This window comes from Eulemur rufifrons, chromosome 7, assembly GCF_041146395.1.
Source record: "Eulemur rufifrons isolate Redbay chromosome 7, OSU_ERuf_1, whole genome shotgun sequence".
In the NCBI taxonomy this organism is placed as follows: domain Eukaryota; kingdom Metazoa; phylum Chordata; class Mammalia; order Primates; family Lemuridae; genus Eulemur; species Eulemur rufifrons.
The window spans coordinates 65946425-65966968 of NC_090989.1; the positions used below are offsets into that span (position 1 = coordinate 65946425).

General features: G+C 46.1%; 1 protein-coding gene across 7 annotated transcripts in view; it reads right to left on the reverse strand.

Moving 5' to 3' along the window:
* The window catches only part of MYLK (myosin light chain kinase), a 181978-nt gene that overhangs the window by 127400 nt on the left and 34034 nt on the right, over positions 1-20544 (reverse strand). For all 7 annotated transcript variants that reach the window (XM_069475118.1, XM_069475122.1, XM_069475117.1 and 4 more), the window contains one exon: positions 4424-4631. In XM_069475118.1, coding sequence (XP_069331219.1) covers positions 4424-4631 — 208 coding nt within the window. The remainder of the gene's footprint in view (positions 1-4423; positions 4632-20544) is intronic.

Sequence of the window (20544 nt, forward strand, 5' to 3'; positions counted from 1 at the left end):
TTTCAGAAGAATAGGAAGGTTAGATAAAGAAAGATAGTACAAGAGAAATAAGAGAACCAAAAAACAAAAGGAGAACCGTGATTGGCATCCTAGAGGAACATAATAATTTAAAGCTCGGCCAATACAATTAGACATGGCCTTATAATATATAATGTCATCAATCCAATCCAATGTGAAAATAAAAGGAATCAGAGAAATCTGTCCTTGAAAGGGTAGTGGCAAAAAAGCTGGTTCAGGAGCATCTCCTACAAATTCAAAATCACCCAACGATGCTGGTGTCGGTGGCACCACTAGAGCTAGACTAGCAGTCACCAGGGCCATTCTTCTCCCTTAAAGCCCAGGCCACGGGCTCACTCCCCCTTCTGCTGGTCACACTCCAGGCAACCTGCTGTCTGTGCCCCTCTTTCTCATGTAGTCACGGAGCCTCAGTTTACAGAATAGAGATCTCATGGGGGTGTAAAGAGCAGGAGGACGATACTGAGGGAGGCTGGGGTGGTGAGGGGTGTGCTCAGACCATTTGGAAGAGGAGAGCCAGGCAGGCTGCTCCAGCCCCGTCTGTGTTTTCAGAAGCCCTCCAGCTGATGCCGATGCATGCTCAAGTTTGAGAATCGCTGTACCAGGCTAAATACATTCCACATGTAATTCAGTCCCTCCTTGCGGCTCTAAGTGTGGTCTGTGGACCAGCAGCAGGGGTATCAGCTGGGGGCTGGGTGGAACTGCAGACGCTCAGGCCTGCTCCAGACCTACAGAATCCGCACCTGCATTTTAACAAGATTCCCAGGTGACTCATGTGCACACGCATTTGCTCTAACCAATGCTGCACGGTGGGTAAGATCCATCTGAGCTCTGGGTCTCCTCTGGGCCTGCCAGTTTGGCCTTACCTGGGCTCCCGGGCTTATGTCCTTAAAGTTAACCCTCTATTACCTGAAGTGACTTAAGTGACTGGTCCCTGAAGTGCAAAGGGCCTTCTCAGACTCAGATCACCGGTTTGGGGCACACATATCTGGGTACCACTCCTCACTCTGTGTCTGTGATGGCCCTGGACTACTCACCACCTTGTTTATCCAGGTGGGTTTCTCTTTTCTCTCCGTGTAAGCTCATTTATCCCTACTCAGATGGAAGCTTCTAGAACTGTGCTGTCCAAAACAGTAGCCATTAGCCGCATGTGGCTACTGGGCACTTGAACTATAGCTAGTCTGAATGAGATGTGCTGTAAGTGTAAAATACACCCCAGATGTTGAAGAATGTAAAATACCTCATTAATAATTTTTATATTGATTATACATTGAAATGATAATATTTCATATATATTGGATTAAATAAAATATTTTATAAAAATTCTACCAGTTTTTTTTTCTTTTTTAAGAGACTGTATCTTGCTCTGTCACCCATGGTAGAGTGCAGTGGCTCAATCACAGCTTTCTGTAGCCTCAAACTCCTGTGCTCAAGTGATTCTCCTGCCTCAGCCTCCCAAGTAGCTAGGACTACAGAAAACACCATTATGCCTGACTATTTTTTTCTCTGTTGTAGACTTGGGGGCTTGCTATGTTGCGCAGGCTGGCCTTGAACACCTGGCCTGAAGTGATCCCCCTGCCTCAGCCTCCCAAAATGCTGGGATTACAGGCATGAGCCACTGAGCCCCGCCTTATCTGATTCTTTAAATGTGGCTACCAGCAAAGGTAAGATTACATATGTGACACACGTGGATCACATTGTTTCTCTACTGCATGGTGCTGTGCTAGGGAACAGGCCTGTGGCCCCTGCACCAGAGAGGACGCTCCCAGGGCCCAGGCAGCGTCTCCCTCCCTTGCTCTGCACCAAGCCTCCTGACCAGCCCTCTGCAGGTGGGTGAGGGCCAGGGCTGGCTTCAGAGAGGCTCCCGGGGGCCCAGACCAAGGTGGCTCCTCATGGCATGATCCTGAATAACTGCATGGCCCTGTTAAGGCACGTGTTCTCACAGGGGATCCTGCACGTTTCTTGGCTTGGATCATCAAACTGGAAATCAGATGAGGAAGCTTTCTCTTTTACAGATTCCCCTAAGTAGCTCTAAGAATGTCAATGCCAGTTCAAATAATGACAAAGCTACTACTTTCTGGACGCTGAGTGTCTGTTACCGGCTGTGCTTATTCCTTATACCACCCTGTGGGGCAGCCATGAGCTCCAACTGACAGAGAAGGAAGTAAGACTCAGAAAGGTTAACTCCCCTTAGTTAGCAATGAGTAGAGCTAAAATTCGATCCAAGACCATTTGCCTTTCTTTCCATTGCACAACACTGGCCCTAAATCTGACCACTAAGGGGTTGAAAGGCTCCACATCTGAATCACACTCTTGATTCCAGGACCTCTGCTCTTTCCAAGTAAGAAGCACAGCACTGAGTTGGCAGCAGGCAGGTGGGCTGCAGGGTTCCCTTTGTAGAGGTCTGGGCTAACCTGGCACAGTCAACAAGTTATCCACATCAGAAGGGACCAGAGTGGATCCTTCCAGGCCTGTGGGCCTTGGGGTGGCCCCAAAGCAGCCTCTGATGCAGAAGCAGAATATGCACAAGATCCACTGATGCTGAAAGAGGCTACAGGCTTTAGGCCATTCTGTATCTCCTGGGTTAGAAGACATAAAATATCTTAAAATTTTAGGTCTTATTTTTAATTATATCTTAATTGCTTATATCTTAATTTTAATTTGGGGTCCTGAATCTCCCCAAATTAAAGCCAAAGGGGAGGGGGCAGAGTTGAGAGCCTTCGCCCGCTCTCGTTCCTCTCTCTCTCTCTCCTGCCGCATGTCCTTTCTCCTGCCCCCAGTACCATGACCTACGAAAAATGTTCCCACTTGGTTGAGACATCAGACCTAACTTCCTGAACAATGGGAACTGAAGAAAACGTTTTCGTATTATCAGGTTTTTTACACCTTCCCTACATTCCTAACTCACCCCAGGCCACCCTTAACATGAATTATAGAAAATAAAAGCTAGCCCAGGCTGGCGAGGCCACCAAATTCAAATGCTTTACTCTGCAGAAACAGAGGTCCAGAGGTCGAGAGCCACACCCCTGACTGGCACAAGTTAGGACCAGGACCTTGTACCCTGACTCATAACTCAGCACTCTTTCCACTCCCCAGCTCCAAACAGGAAATCAGAAAAGGGGGCAGGGTACTTTTTTATTTGTAGACCTCAACTCAAAGTTTGGGCACTGACAAGTGGGTAAGATAGGGGAAAGTGGGCACCAGAATGGCAGAGATGAGGTCACCCCCAGACTCTGGCCAGGGCCGCTTCCATCTGAAATGCTCCAGCCACAGGCGCTTGAAGGTCATTGGAATGAGTGAGGGACTAAGTTAAAGAATTCAGGGTAAGCATCCAAACCACGCGTGCTCTGCTCTGTGAAACAACCTGCCTGCCCTTCTGTGGTATGGGGAAACAGGGGGAAAGGGCAAAGAGTGGCCATTGGCCCAGGTGCACCTCGCCCCCTTCTGGAATCTTCCCTGACTACGTTAGTCCTCTATCCACAGTCCTCACACACAGCGTCCCCTGAAGACCAGGTTGGGAGGAAAGTCTTCTGGAAGAGGAAGCAGCACCCTCTGAACCCCTGGTTCACAAGCACTTAGAAAGGCCTAGAAGGGCCACAGGAACCTGGTCTTACTGCGGGGGGCTGACAGAACCCCGCGTCCTTGCAGAGGCGTGGCTTCAGCATGACAGGAGAATACACTGGTGGCAAAAAACCAGGTTCACCTATGGTCAAATGTTTCTCCTGGAAGTTTTAAGGTTAACAGTAATTTTTTTTTAAGTACCAGGGGGGAAAAAAGACAAAATAACTAACCAGTGTTAATACTTTGGTGTGTTTATCTGCTGGACATTTTTCTGAGTTACACAATGTTTTATAATGGGCACGTGTTGCTTCACAATGATGCTAATGTTGGTAAGTGCTGCCCATCAACTCCCCAAATATCTCAGCACTGACCACGTGGCAGGAAGTTCTCTAGGTGCTGGAGATGCAGCAACGAACAGGGTGAAGTCCGTCTCCTCCTAGAGCTCCCCTCTAGTGGGGGCGGAGGAGATGCTGTAACGTGAGACAGTGACAAGACCAGGAGCACAAAGAGCGGGGTGAGAGGATGGGGTCAGAAAAGGGCTCCCTGAGGAGGGGACATCTGAGCAGAGGCCCTGCAGCCTGGCTGGAAGGAGAGCCAGAGGCTGGCGTGACCACAGTGGGGTGAGCAGGTGCGGGGCAGTGGGAGAGGGGTCTGGAAGCCAGGCGGGCTGATCAGGCAGGGCTCTGGAAGCCACCAGGAGGAGGCCTGGCAGCCTCAGTGTGAGGGAGCCTTGGGAAGGCTCCCGCAGGAAAGTGAGGCGATGCCCACTTTGACAGACGCTGTCCCCTGGGATGCCTGCCGTGTTCACTGACAGCTCAGCTCCCATCAGTCACCTTCTGGGACTCACCTTCCACTGTCAACTCCACTGTCACCTGGCGGGCACCACTACCATTGATGGCTTCACAGGTATACTTTCCCCTGTCCTCCTCACGGACGGCACGAATCACAAGGCTGAAAGTCCCCCGGATACCACAATCCAGCAGGAAGCGGCCCCCGCTGGTGATGGGCTGCCCGTTTCTGTGCCATGTCACCTGGGGCTCTGGGTAACCCCGGACCTTTAAGAAAAAGAAGAAAGGGTAAGAGCCTGCATTTCATGAGTTCTCACTCTGCGCCAGGCATTGTCCTGAGTGCTTTACATGTGTCAGCTAATTTAACAACCCTTGAAGTCGATACTACTTTCATCCCCATTTGACAGATGTGTAAATTGAGGCATAGACGGTTTTGATAATTTCCAGTCTCAAAGGTAGAAACAGGCAGAATCGGGCCTACTGGCTCCAGAGCCCACTACACAAGTGACTCTCCAGCCTGGTTGCGTATTAGCATCATCGAGGGGGACTTTTAAAAATACCAGTGCCCAGACCCCACCTTAGACCAGTGAAATCAGAACCCCAGGGGTGAGGACTAAGCATGGGGATTCTGACCAGGGCTTCTCACTCTAACATGCGAATGAGTCACTTGGGGATCTTGTTAAAATGCATATCCTGCTTCTACAGGTCTGGGCTGGGGCCTGAGATGCTGTAGCTGGGACAAGCTCCCAGATGCCGCTGGTCCCTGGAGCTGGGAGTAAGTTGCAAGGTGCTGGCCCTGCACTGCCCGGTGGTAGCCACTCTCCACACACCGCAATGGTGCTCCTGTAATGTGACTAGTGAGACTGAGTTGCACTGGAAGTGTGCATCACATACTGGGGTTTGAAGATACTACAACAAATGTAAAATATCTCAATAATTTAAAACTAGTGATTACATGTTGAAAAGGTGGTATTTTTGATATGTTGGGTTAAATATATTAAGATTAATTTCACCTGTTTCTTTCTACTTTTTTTTTTTTTAACGTGGCTAATTAGCAAAGTTACAACTCCATACGCTGCCCCCTAGGTCACTCACTTTGCCTTTGGCTCACAACAGTTAGCAGCTGACATTTGCTGAGTGCTAAGTGTTTAGCACTTCAAAGTACTTGACTCATCTGAGCCTCACAGCAACTCCTTTGTGGAGAAGATAGCTCCCCAAAGAGGAGAAGAATGCAGCAATAAAGTCTGAGAAAAGAATTCACTTTCAGTGCCAGAGAAAGAAAGCTCCCTAAGGGCCGTTGAACACCTGCAATGCAACAGGCCCTTCAGAATGGACTCATCTGGGGAGGAGCAGGGCTCAGACTGGCTCACCCATGACAGCCGAGGACCCAGAATTGTGGGATTTTAGCACTGGATGATGCACAGAAGACATCATAGAAAACTCCTGAGAGCACAATTGTTTGTAATACAAAACAGTGGTAGCAACAGCTTCTATCCATGTGCATGTATCACTCCAAGACAAGAGAGAATGGATTTGGATGAAGCAAAACCAAAATTCACTGAATGACCCTGAAACTGCATTTACAAAGAAAGCCTTCAATGACCTGTAGCAATAACCCTCCTCACAGCCCCTGCAAGGTCACCGATGATGCCGTATGGGCGCGTGGGGAGCACTGCGCGCACACGGCCTGGGCATCCCAACGCAGTCACTTCCCCAAGCGTGCCCAGGGAGGAAAGGGCCGTGTTAAAAGCACCGGTGTTGTCTTTGGACTGTGCCCAGTGTCCTTCCCAGGTGTTCAGCCCCCAACCCGTCCGAGACCGCTTTGGCTGTCTCTAACAATAGCTGATTCCCAGTAACCAGGATGTTGATTTCCTTCCAAAGGAAGGAAGCCTTGAATGACAGTGAAAATTCCCAAAGTGAACAATCCCTTTTTGGTTATTCCATATTGTCACGCCTTCAGTGCCAGTTTGTGACTCTAACAAGACCGTCTTTCCAGCCAGGCTTCAGTGAAAGAGAAATAAAAACAAAACAAAACTCCAAATCAATATTATCCATCTTATTTACAATTTCTGGAAACAAATAAACAAACAAACAAAAAAAAATCCCTTTCCTATCAAAATCTAAATTACAGTCAGAGGTTGAGTACCTGTGAGGAAATGCTTAGATTCTGAAGTTGAGTGTCCAAAAGACATGTCACCAATGCCTGAAGCCATTGTAGTCTCACCAGAACAAGCACATCAGACCTTAGGTTGAAAACGTTGAAGGAGACCACATCCATCTGGATATATGAGGACTCACAGCTGCTATAACATGAAACAAAGTGCTCACAGTGGTTGTCTCGGGGTGGGTAAGATTGTGGGTCTCTCCTCTTTTTCTTTTTAGTTAACTATTAGTTTCTGACAGTTCTGCAAATAATGCACCTGGCCTTTGTAAAACAGAAAAAAATTAAAGTAAAAAATATATTCCTTTTATAGTATATGTCTATATAATGAATGCATAGCACATTCATTAATTTGTTGAGGCCCTCAAGGTACTTAAATCTAGCAATGGAAATAAAAGAGCTATAAAATAAACACTACGCATGCTTGAAGGTGACACAGGTTATGCCCCCATATGAAATGATGTCATCTTGTGACTCTATCTTGGCACAAGGGTTCATGCAAAGGAACGTCGGGCAACAGTGACCCTGGTAAAGCTTTCTTCTCATTTTCAGAAAACTAGGGAAAGCCTTTCCTACAGACAGAAACCCCTTGGGAGTCTGGTCATACAGTGAATCTGCAAACCGTCATCACCTCTTCCTGCACCTGTTAGGCAGGGCTGGCCTGCCCTCTGGAAGATGGTCGCACAGCCTCCTGTCAGCTGGGGAGAAAGGGGTGCTGAGAACTGCCACCGGGAGGAGGTAAATCATTAATGCACCACATGCGTCCTAGCAGTCCCCTAGCAAGCACGCTGGCCCTCGGCAGCTGGCCAGCTCTGGTAGCCCAGCAGGCCCTCAGGCATCAATGATTAACTGGGGACATTGAAAGCTTTCCAGACCTCAGGGACACCATAATTCTATCTCTTTTTCTTTTCCCCTCACTTTTTTCACATACGTCACACTTATTCTGAAATGCCCTGTTAAAATAAATATTCAGGGATTTTTAAATATGCTGAAATTGGCATCACTTAAGAAAGTTGCAGTTTGCAAATGGTACTTTTATAGCACTTTGGATCTGAGGCAAAGGCAGGAATTTCTGTGACCTTGTTCAGTTCCAAGGTCTGAATGATTTGCAACGTCAATACTTGTTCTTCCAATACGGGAAAAATTTGTTCAACCACTACTTAACATTACCTAAAAATTATTCAACTTCAAGTAAACCCGTTTTTACTGTCTGCGCATGATTCTGGGCTCCTGGGTGGGGAGGGAAGAGAAGCATCCTTGGGACACATGACGACAGCCCTGCCCTCCTGGGTGCCTTACCTGCTATCATCACTGGCCTTCAGTCAGGAAGCCCAGCTGGGATCTTCATCAAGAACACAGTAAAAAACCCATGGATACTTTAGTTTTCAGAGGGTTTCCACCTACAGAATGTTATCTGATTCTTACAAGTATGAGGGAGGTGTCTTCGCTTGGACCACAGGGGAAGCAAAAGCTGGGACAGGTCTCGGAGGGCACTGTGTGTGAGCCCTCGCCAGCGCCCAGAGTGGCCTGAGGAGGGGGTCTGAGTGCCTCACCGACAGTGGCCGTAATGGCACGCAAAGCCAATCATATCATCAAGCCCGTATCGCTGAGAAAAGAGGCCTAGAGAAGTGGATGGTTTGCCAGTGATCTCGCATGGCAGATCAAGTGGCAGATGTGAGACCACAATTTCAGTCTCCAAGTCGAGTGGCTGTCTCCATGCCTTGTGGTAAATTCACATTTCTGGTGAGATGAGTTCTGCAGAACCCAAACTACTGATAAATATCTATCTCTAATGGGCTGTAAATCTCTTACAGGTTAAAGCAGTATCTGTTCCCCATTTTTGAAAATATCAGATGTTTCATGAAAGATACAGTCACACCATAAGCCAGTCCTGGGTTGTTCCGTTGGATTCACAGTAGGACAGGACTGGTGCCAGGTGTATGCCCAGATGCCCCAGGAGAGTCAGGGGGTACAGAGAGGATGGTATGTGAACCAGGACCTGAGCACCTGGGCCTGACTTGGCTTCCTTGCCTCTTTGGGTTAGAATTCCTTCCTTTCATTAAAGAGGAAATTGCTCTCGATAGCTCAGGTTCCTTCCATCTCTGAAGTATCATGGGTTTAAATGGTGACCCACTTAGCTTCTTGGGATAGATCCTTTGCTTTCCCTTCCATTCTCCTCTGGGTCTAACCCACAGCCTTCGTACCCTCTAATCCTGCATATGGGAAACCAAGTGACCACAGGAGACATGCTCAGGGACATGAATAGGCAGCCCTGAGTTTTCACCATAATGAGTTTTGGAAATGTCCCCAAAGAGGGTCATTCTAAGGAGAGCATCATATTTTAGCCACAGTAACCACATTTAATTGGAGGTTGTGTTCTTGAACAAAAGCCCGGGTTCAAATAAATCAAGGGCATAACCAACAACTTGTCATAAAAATAAAGATATAGTAACTATAACCCCTATAATAATTTTAAACAGTAAAACTGTGCTCTAGCTCCATAAAATGTCCTCAAAAACCTTTATGGCCTCAAAAGGCCTTTAAAAGGAGGGGGCCTCATCCTGTGCTTGCTGACGGTGGAGTAGAGAGCCGGGCTGCAGACGGACAGCTGCATCATGACTCCCTGTGTCACTTGTGAGACACTGCCCAGTGCTGCCTGGAGATTCGCTTCATGCCTGAAAGTGAAACATTCTTAAGGGCACTAAGTCTTTGATTTTTCTCTAACATGTATCGAGGGCTTTCAACCCATTCCTAGCTGCCTAGCACAGGGTCTCTGTCCCCACAGCCCCTCCAAGACTCAAAGCAACACATCTGCACTCCCTTAGCTCAGTGGGACCAGAAAGGGAGTGACTTTGCTGCTTGCTGATCTGCTGTGTGTCTTTCGTTCCTGGCGGGGCCTGGCCCAGTGCACACAGTGCAAGTCCACAGGGCTGCGGTGGCCCAGCTGTGGTGGCCCACCTGTCAGCAGCCAGGTCTGGGCGGGAAGAAGGGACTGAGGCTCTGCCCACGTCGGGGACAGAGGAAGACCAGGAGAGAAACAGGGTTGAGCTGAGGCCAGGGAGAAGACAGAGTGCGCGGCAGGGTTCTGGGCATCGGGAGATACACAAAGAGGATAAGTGCAGGGAGCTGAGGGATCTTTAGGGCTGGGAACGACAGACAGACTCGAGGGGCTGCCAGTAAGTATTTATTTGACTGTTGAGTGACTGAATTGATGCTGGGAAAGGCTGGGTCTACAGGAGAGGACACTAAGGAAACCTTGCAGACGGACATCTCCCCTAAGCTGACGATGCCTGATTCTACAACACATCACCGCCTGCCTGTAGCTTGTTACTCTGAACTTCCTACCCTGCTACAAGGAAGTTTCTTTTATAATAAATAAATTCTCCTATGATGAAAGACTAGAATAGGACTGGTAATTAAAAACTGGAATATAATGGGGAATACAACCAATGGCACTGAGGAATTCGTTGAAGAATCAATCGCCTGCTCCAAGCTCACTCAGATAATACATGAACATGGGTGCACAAAAAAGAGAGTTAAAACATTAACAGCCCAAATAAATTAGACCACAAAAAATGTCCATAAGACTTAGCTCATGGGCGCGCTATGAGGGTGAGAAATGGGCCTGGCATGACCAGGCTTCGGGGCCTGCGTCTGTGTCAGCAACTGGCACGTGGCCCCGTAAGCTGGCAGGCGCTTAATTAAGGCTTTGAATAATCCCATTGGCAACAGTCAAAAGCCTTAACTGAACCCAAGGAACCCACCAGGAAGAGATCATACAGCTAAAAACAGCAATTAGTGAGAGGCTTACACGGTGGGACGCTCCCTGCCCCCAGCCCGACTCGGGAAACAGTGAGGACACGCGTGCTTCCGTGGATAAGACCAGAACACGGAGAACCATTCCTCTCACTGGCTCAGAAAATGCCTTATGGGTCTCCAGGGGCTGATGCTTCAGGGCTCTTGCTATGATCAGCCACTTTCACTTCCCAGGGCATATTTTCTTTTCCTATGACCCAAGACACAGGACTCCCACACCTCTACATCTGCAAGTCTGAGAGTACAAGACAGGCTACAGCTGGAAGCCAGGGGTTACAACTCAGGCCCTTCCAAATCATTAAAAAGTATCTATTTCCTTTTATCTAGATCAACCTTATCAACACATGCAACTTTTTTTTTTTAATTTCAGCATATCATGGGGTCACAGAAGTTTAGGTTACGTATATTGCCCTTGCCCCCCCCACCCCGAATCAGAGCTTCAAGTGTGTCCATCCCCTAAACGGTGCGCATCGCACTCAGTATGTAGGTATACACCCGTCCCCTCCCCATCCCATCTTCCAGACACCCGATTAATGTTATTCCTAAATGTGCTCTTAGGTGATGATCAGTGAAACCAATTTGATGGTGAGTGCACGTGGTGCTTATTTTTCCATTCTTGGGATACTTCACTTAGTGGAATGGGTTCCAGCTCTATTCAGGATAATACAAAAGGTGCTATGTCACCATTGTTTCTTATAGCTGAGTAGTACTCCATGGTATACATATAACACATTTTATTAATCCACTCATGTAATGATGGGCACTTGGGTTGTTTCCCCATCTTTGCAATTGTGAATTAACACATGCAACTTTTAAATTCCCTTTTAATGATATAAGCATGTAAAATCCTTGGGAGCAGTCCAGCAAAGACATGGAATTTTAGGTGTTATGGGCAACCGCTCATGTTGAGCTTTCCTTCTTGCTCCAAATTCATAGTTTTCATGTAAAAAAAAAGTATCCTTCTGGCTGAATGCCCAGCCCTTCTGGGATGGCTGTGGGACTTCAGTCTTACCAGCAACCTCTACACAAAGCTCTGAGGTTCTGCTTTTATTCTCTCTCACCAGGGGTCTGCAAGGGACACCATGTCTTCAGCTGGGGAGGCAGCCCAGGAGACCACTCTCCTGTGACAGCTCTTCTGTTTCTGCCACCGAGGTGAGATACACTCTGACATATTAAAATATTAATGAGAGGCATGTGGCATGGTAGGGCCTCCCGCCCATGCCTACTGCTTCCTGCGTAAGCAACATGACCCTCCTTTGGGGAAGCTGCTCCCTCCGCCTCCCCCTCACATGAGAGTCTGTGGGGATGGCAACCAGTGAGCTGCCTCCTTGGCCAAAGTGCTTGTTCTCAAAAAATGGACATATTATCCAAACCAACCAATTAGAAATCTTCCCTGCAATTTTATCTTTGAATATTGGGAGACCAAAGCTGTCTCTTTCACAGGGCCCCCAAACTGGGAGGATGTAAGCCTGAAGTGATCTGCAGCCATCCTCTGCCAGCCACCCCCTCATTTTCTTGCCTTCACCCCAAAGGAGGAAGCCATCTAGAGCATAAGAGCTCACATCTGCAGTGAAGAGAAGAAATGGAGACACTGCCTGAGAGTTGTGGTGGACTTTGGATTCACTCAGATAAAGGCAACAATACGTCTCTTTTGTTTAACCTAACTGGAGTGGGTTTCTGTCACCTGCAAACAAGAGTCTCAACTGATACAGGAAGGTGTATGACCTCTGGGGTCAGACAGACCTGTGTGGATGCTGGCTGCACAAATCACTACCTGCCTGACCTTGGGCAAGTTACTTATCTGGCCCTCAGTTTACACAACTGTAAAATGGGGATGATACCAGAATGCACTTCCATGAGAAGTATATGATCAAATGAGATAGCACAATGTATGATATCACATTAATAGACTATAAAGGTTAGATCCTCCCTCTCCTCTTTTCTCTAAAGTAAATTATTCTTTATACTAAGGTATCCTAGAATCCATTTAGCTGCCAGCTTTGTTAATGGCATGAAACTATTTCTGCCCTAAGAAATATCAGAACATGGGAACTTCTGGGCCTGGTGTGCCTCATCTTACACAACTTGCATTCATACAGACCACATCAAGACATCACACTCTTAACTAACTAACACTTTAACTGAGAACATCTTCTGCTCTGGTTGAACTGGCTTACTGTTTTTATTTAAAGAGCTAAACCCAATTTGGAAAGTGATCATTGTTTTTATATAACATTACAAAGCACATTTTAAAACAAATCTCCAGTATGTAGTTTTACCACACTGTCATTCTACCTCATAATAGCATGTGCACCTTTGAGACAGAGCCCATCCCCTGGATTTCTGCCTCACTGACTAATGCAGCCCTGGAATTTCAAGGGCCATGGGCGAGTGTCAGGAGGAAATAAATCTGGGGCAATAAATCTGGAGTTCTAGCCAGTCGTGGAGAGAGAGACATACTTCACCGGCAGAAGGGACGGAGCAGAAGGCTGCTCCTCAAACATCAGAGACCATTACCCCTCAATTGTCAGACTCGGACACTGGCTACAGATTGGATTGTCCCCCTAGGACTCTCTGAGGACACGAGGCATTTCTGCTTGAAAGCAGGGGTGGGCAAAAGTGACCTGAGGGTCCAACAACCTGAGAACATCATGACTTGGGCTTCTTGGCTTCACTTCAGAATTCTGGGTCTCTCCAGGCTGCCTCTGCCACCCGACACCTGCCCCACGTGCATGCCAAGCACACAACGCATGCATTCTGCCTGGCTCTCCCAGGTGGCGGCTGCGAGGGAGGGTGTGGAGCAGGTGGGCTGTGAAAGTGGGATCTTTTCTGCCTCCCACAACAACATGGCCAGGACAGCACTGCTGTGACTCTGTAGGAAAATACCTGGCACAAGTGGCAGAGAGCAGCCAAGTGAAGATGTCATTTCCAGGCAGAAAGTCTGCCCCGTGCCCCAAGCTGCCCAAAGGCATCCTGATTTCCATGGAGAATCACATCAGGGAAGGAATCAAAGGTTGCTCCTCATGCAATATCAGCGTCTGACTGGCCATCAGACTGAAAACAAGCTTTCTTAAAGTATTTTTATTCTCACCAGAACAATACCTGTACATGGTTAAAATGTCAATTGGTACCACAAGTAACGAGAAAAAGCAGGCCTCTGCTCTGCCTCTCCTACCTCCATTTCAGTAGAAGGCAATCACCTTCAACTCTTTTAGCCATTTCTTCCGGTATTTTCTTCCATCCTTTCTAAACAACAGCCTTATACAACTACTACTTTACTCTTTTCAATTTTAGGCATTATCTCTACCATGGTTTGAATGCTTTTTCCCCTCCAAAATTCATGTTGAAACCTAATCCCCAATGCCACAGTATTAAGAAGTGTGGCCTTTAGGAGGTGATTAAGGCATGAGGGCTCCGCCTTCCTGAATGGGATTAGGTTCTCTTATAAAAGGGAGGCCCACCTTGGCTTCCCAAAGTTCCGGGATGACAGGTGTGTGCTACTGTACCCAGCTGGTAAATTTCTTGTTGTATGCCACCATTTTTGTAGAACATATCCTCCAGCAGTTTCCCAAGAATGAATGCATGGAAAGTTAAAATTTTTAGACCTGGCATTTCCAAAAGTGTCAACACTCTACTTTTATACTCAATTGACATTTTTGTCTGGGGATGGAATTTTAAGTGGAAGTCTTTTTTTACTCCAGAATTTTGAAGGTATTGCTTGATGGCATTTGAAGGCAATTCTTCTGGTATCTAGCATTGCTGTCGACAGGCATAATGCCATGCTGACTCCCCAGTCCTTTATCTATTACCTGTTGTGTGTGTTTGTATGTGTGTGTGTGTTTTCCTTTTGAACTTTTAGAATCTTCTCTTCATCCCTGGTAGTCTAGAACTTCACAATGATTTGACTTGGTGTGGGTCTTTGTTCACTTGTCAAGTCAGAGTCCTGGTAGGTACTTTCATTGTTGGCAATGCGTGTCTTTCACTTTGAGGAATTTCTGTGTTTTGACAATTCTCTCTCTCTCTGTTTTTCTCTCTATTCTGTTCTGTTCATGGAACTTCTATGAGTTGGATATTAGCCCTGTGAGACTGACCATATACACTTATTTTCTCACTTATCTTCCACCTCTGTCTTTTTATTCTCTCTGGGAGATTTCTTTGACTTTACTTTCCAACCAGTCTATTAAATTGATTATTTTGGCTATTATCAACTTCAAAAAACCCTTTTTCAGTTTTTTAAATTGATTTTAATTGTCTCCTCTTCTTTTTTAATGGATGCAACATCTCTCTGAGGTGAGATAAAGTTCTTTTGACATTCTCTGTAGTCTTCTGTTTCTACTTGGTTCCTTTCTCGGTTCTTCACACCTCTTCCATAACAGAGGCTTCCACTGGACATCTGATGACCTTTTACTGGTTTCTCATATGTACAAGAGAGAAAACAAAAAGTTCCAGGTACACAGGTGGGACTTGTCAACTTGCTGGACCTCACAGTAGAGACTGAGTAGAAAACTCTGATGATAAATATCTGTGGATCTTTTCTCTTGAGGTGACCAGTTTCTACAAAAAGGGATCTTCCTATTTCCTGCTTTGGTGGTGGTGGGGGCGGGGGTGGATGCAGTAATTAGGTTTGTCTACTGACACTTAGGATGCTGCATGAGGGAAGCCCCTGGGGGCTGTGCTGACTCTCACTAGCCCACCTCGCCTGCCTGCAGCTGTCCCTGGTGTCCAGGAGGTTGAGAGCTGGTCAGGTTCAGCCTCTACACAGCGGACTCATCAGTCGTCTTGGGGGAGTGGAGGAACAGGGACCTGCCACAGGGGCTTGGACTACTGGAGGGGACCTGAGGGCCTGACTGCTCCTTATCAGACTTGTAACCAATGCTCCAGTTTTCAGCTTCGCTTCACAACCCAGGCTTTGAAAATATTTGATCCTTCAATTCCTCAGCCTTTTCAGAAATTTTCCAGCACAAACAGGCTTATTGTTATCTCCGCCTACTCCCCTAACCACAGGCATCGCGCAATACAGAAAGCTGAAACCCAACTCAGCCAATCATCTATTCACTTTCCATCACCCACCGATTTGTTGACATCTCTCATCTGCTGCTGTCTCTCCCCATTCTCTCTGTCCTCATAAGTTTATAAGTTTTCATTCTCTTTCTTTCTAACTCATTTTAAGGGTGGCTATTATAAAAAAAAAATACCAGAAAATAACAAGTGTAAGCAAGAATGTGAAGAAATCGAAACCCTTGTACACTGCTGGTGAGAATGTAAAATGGTACAGCCACTGTGGAAAGCAGTATAACAGTTGCTCAAAAAATCAAAATACAATTACCATATGATCCAGCAATTCTACTTCTGGGTACATACTCAAAAGAATTGAAAGCAGGGATTTGAAGAAATATTTGTAAAACCATGTTCATAGAAACATTATTCACAATAACCACATAGTGTAAGCCAGGGGTCCCCAACCTTTTTGGCACCAGGGACTAGTTTCATGGAAGACTATTTTTCCATGGACTGGGGGTGCGGAGATGGTTTTGGGATGATTTAAAGCACATTATGTTTATTGTGCACTTTGTTTTCATTATTACATTGTAATATATAATGAAATAATTATATAACTCACCATAATGCAGGATCAGTGGGAGCCCTGAGCTTGTTTTCCTGCAACGAGATGGTCCCATCTGGGGGTGATGGGAGACAGTGACACCCGAAGCGTGCTGCTTATGTCCTGTCCAGTCTAATCCATAATCTCATTTTGGTTGCTATCACTGCAGAAAACCTTGCTTCACAAAGACAGGATGTTGGAAATGGAAGCAGGCTTTTCAGTGCTTTTGTGGCAATCTCAGGATATTCTTCCTTGACTTTAATCCAGAATGTATGCAGATTTGAAATTGTCTCAAACATACTTTTAAAGTCACCATCATTTGCGATCTCAAACAGTTGATTCTCTTCTAGCACGGGCAAAGTTGATTCACATGGCTTATTCACAAATGGGTTGCAGATCCATTCCTTCCCTGTTAGGAGGTCTTTTGTGGTTGGGAAGTAATGCTCAAACTCTTTTGAAAGCTGAGATAGGTGATCATGCACCAGCTGGGAGAAAGAAGGCTCTGGCTCAGTCTCTTTCAAAATCTCTGCTAATGTTTGAAACATGTCAAAAATCCCCATGTTCACTGGTTGCCCCATAATTCCAGTTTGGCATTGAATGCAGCTACTTTATCTGCCAACTTGACACAGCTGTCATTCTCCCCTAAAGTGACAAGTTGAGTTCGTTGAGCAGGTTGAATATGTCACACAAGCAAGTTTAGTGACCCATTCTGTGTCACTGAAATGTGCTGCCAGTGGGGACTGTTATTCTAAAAGAAATCTCTGGAGCAGTTCTCGTAGCTCGAAAACTCTGGCAGTGATCTACCTTTAGGAAGCCATCTCACTTATCCATCTCCTTACAGAGCTGCGCGAACGGATGTGAGTTAAGGGCATGCACTTTAATGTGGTTGATCATTTTAATCACATCCTGCAAAACATTGTGTTTAGGTGACATTTTCAGTCCAGCCAACATTTCTCTATGGATGACATGGTGCATAGACTCACATTCAGAAGCGACCTCCCTGGAGTAGTAAAACCAGAAAGCCATCCAATCACACCAGCCACTCCATCTGTTCATGTACTGGCACAAAATGACCAATTCAGTTTTCCTGATATATAATCATTCAAAGACTTGAACAGATCTGCAGCTGTGGTGTTGGTTGGAAACAAAAGTGCACATAACCTAACCTCATGCACATCCTCCCGAAAAATATATCACACAAAAACAAGCACTGTTTTCCTGTTGTCAACATCAGTAGATTTGTCAACCTGGATTGCGTACCATGGTGACTCTCTAACAATTGTGCCTCAATATCCTCTGCTATTTCATCAGTTCATCTAGTTATGGTGCTACCTGAGAGAGGAACACAGGCCACCTTTTGAACTGCAGCCTCTCCTAAAAGTTCACAGCAAATGTCCTTGCAGCAGACAGGATCAATTCTTCACTGATAATAAAGGGTTTCTTAGCTTCAGCAATGTGGTTAGCCACTAAGAATGATGCTGTCAGTGCAGACATATCTGATGAAGTGGTGGCCTTCAATAATTGCTCCTGTTCTTTGTGTTCATGTTTTTTTCTTTTGAAAAACTCCAAAGGCTTGTCTTTTAATGCAGGATGCTTGGTCTCCATGTGGCAAAGCAGTTTCGAAGCTTTCACGGCTTCGTTTGATAGCGGTTGCTACATATTATACAAAGTGGGGTTGGAGAATGTGAATCACCTGTTGCAATGAACCCATCATTTAAGGAGGACTCTTGGTATTTTCTTTTTTCTTTTCTTTTCTTTTTTTTTTTTTTTGAGACAGAGTCTTGCTTTGTTGCCCAGGCTACAGTGAGTGCCATGGCGTTAGCCTAGCTCACAGCAACCTCAAACTCCTGGGCTTAAGCGATCCTACTGTCTCAGCCTCCCGAGTAGCTGGGACTACAGGCGTGCGCCACCATGCCCGGCTAATTTTTTCTATATATATTTTAGTTGTCCATATAATTTGTTTCTATTTTTAGTAGAGACGGGATCTCGCTCTTGCTCAGGCTGGTCTCGAACTCCTGACCTCGAGCGATCCACCCGCCTCGGCCTCCCAGAGTGTTAGGATTACAGGCATGAGCCACCGTGCCCGGCCGGTATTTTCTTTTAAATGCAGCTTTCATTTTGTTGGCAGTCCTAGAGTCTTCTGCTGTCTCATCATTAGGCTTTCCCCCTTTTCAAAGAAGCTCTCCAGCAATGTTTGTTTTTACTCATTTTTGCCAGCGTTAGCTTGTGGGCTTACCAAAACTGTGACTGAGACAAGTGCACAGTGCAGGAAAGAGGCACAGACAAAGCAGTAAATAAAATAACGGGCGGGCCACTCATGGACTAAAATAAGTCTTGGATTCTGACTTAAAGCCTGTCACCAGATGCAGCTGTGTAATTGAAGTATATCACTTCACTTGCCACTGTAATGCCTGCCACCAGATGCAGCTTAATTGTCACTTGCCACTCATTGATAGGGTTTTGGTATGCGTCTGTAAGCAACTGATTTATTATGGTCTCTGTGCGGTCAAACCTCTCTACTAATGATAATCTGTATTTGCAGCTGCTCCCCAGCACTAGCGTCACCACCTCAGCTCCACCTCAGATCATCAGGCATTAGATTCTCATAAGGAGTGAGCAACCTAGATCTCTCACATGTACAGTTTACAGTAGGCTTTGCGCTCCTATAAGAATCTAATGCTGCAGCTGGTCTGAAAGGAGGTGGAGCTCAGGCAGTGATGTGAGCGATGGGGAGAGGCTGTAAATACAGATGAAGCTTCGCTTGTTTGCCTGCAGCTCACCTGCTGTGTGTCCCAGGTCCTAACAGGCCATGGACCAGTACCAGTCTGTGGCCCAGGGGTTGGGGACTGCAGGTGTAAAAAACTCAAATATGTATCGACAGATGAATGGATAAGGAAAGCGTAGTATATTCATACAATGGAATTTTTTTGACTTTAAAAAAAAATTCAAATATTATGGGAATACAAACGTTTTGATTACATGTTTTGCCTTTGTGCAGTTTGAGCCAAAGTTCTAAGTGTGCTCATCATCAAGGTAGTGTGCATTGTACCCATTAGCTGTAAATTTACCCATCCCTTCCTCCCCCTTTCCACCTACTTGGTTTCCATTGAGTTTTACTAACATATGTGCACATGGGTGTTGACTGATTAGTTCCAATTTAATAGTAAGTACATGTGGTGTTTGTTTTCCCATTTTTGCAACAGTTAGCATAGAAGAATGGTGCCTAGTTCCATCCAGGTTGTTACAAAAGGTATTAGTTATTCAGCCTTAAAAATGAAAGAAATTTTAATATATGCTACACCATGGGTGAACCTTGAAGACATTACGCTAACTGAAATAAGCCAGTCACAAAAAGATAAATACTATATGATTCTACTTATGTGACGTACCTAGAGTAGTCAAATTCACAGAGACAGAAAGTAGAATGGGGGTTGCTGGGGCTGGGAGAAGAGGAAATAAGTTAGTGTTTGATAGGGACAGAGTTTTAGTTTTACAAGGTAAAAAAGTTCTGGAGATGGATGGTGGTGATGGTTGTACAACATGAATGTACTTAGTGCCACTGAACTGTACACTTAAAAATGGTTAAAATGGTAAATTTCATGTTATGTCTTTTTTATCATCATAAACAAATCGATGAGCTGTGTGTGTGTGTGTGTGTGTGTACATATGAGAATCTATTTCTGAATTCTGTTCTATTTCAATTATCTACATGTTTATCCCTTTGCCAAATACTACACTGCCTTTAGTACAATAAATAATATAACTCCGACCAAACTCATTTCTCTGTTTTAAAAATTTCTAATGACTTCTCATTGTGCTAAGAATAAGACCTGGCCTGCCTATTTTTCTCTGTCCCCATGTCCCTCCTCTCTGGCCTTGCCCACTCTGCTCCTGCCACACTGGCCTTCACTCCAGGCCAGCCAGGAGTGGCTCACGCAGGTGCAGTAGAAGAGGTGGCACAGACACCCACAGGAGCATGGAGGAGGGTGGTGGTGGCCAGTGGTGTTGCTGTGAGCTGAGCAGGAATCCGGGGCCATCTCTCGACACAGGGTCCGCCCCAGCATAACTGTGAGGGCTGGGCTGGAGCCCGAGGGTTTGTAAGGACCAGCCGGGACTCCAGGGCAGGGCCAGCTCACAGGCAGCCCCTGCTTACCCACAGCAGCTCTCCTCAGCCACTTCTGCCTGATTTACTGCTTTTGCCCGTTTAGTTCCACGAAGCTCCAGGGGTCACAGAAAAGAAAAACAAATACCAACAACCCTAAAATGAGGTCCTATCGTGAGCAAGCCGTGCCCGTGATGGTTCCCTGGGTACCTGTTGTTGGCATGCTGGGGGTAGGGGCACACCAAAGGGGTTTGAGACCCACTTCAAAACACACATTTAAAGCAGATTTAGACTTCACAGTCCATGCCATTGAAATCTCTTTTCTGAAGAAGCATCTGGAAAAACGGAGGGAAAGGCTGCCCAGTTACTTAGTAAAAAACAAAACTCAAACTTTCCTTTCCCTTTCTGCCAGTGTCCCTTTCAACTCTGTGATCCTCAGGAGGAAGGACCAGCGGGGCAGGGCCGGCTGAGCCAGCTCTGAGCATCTTTGTCCCCAGAA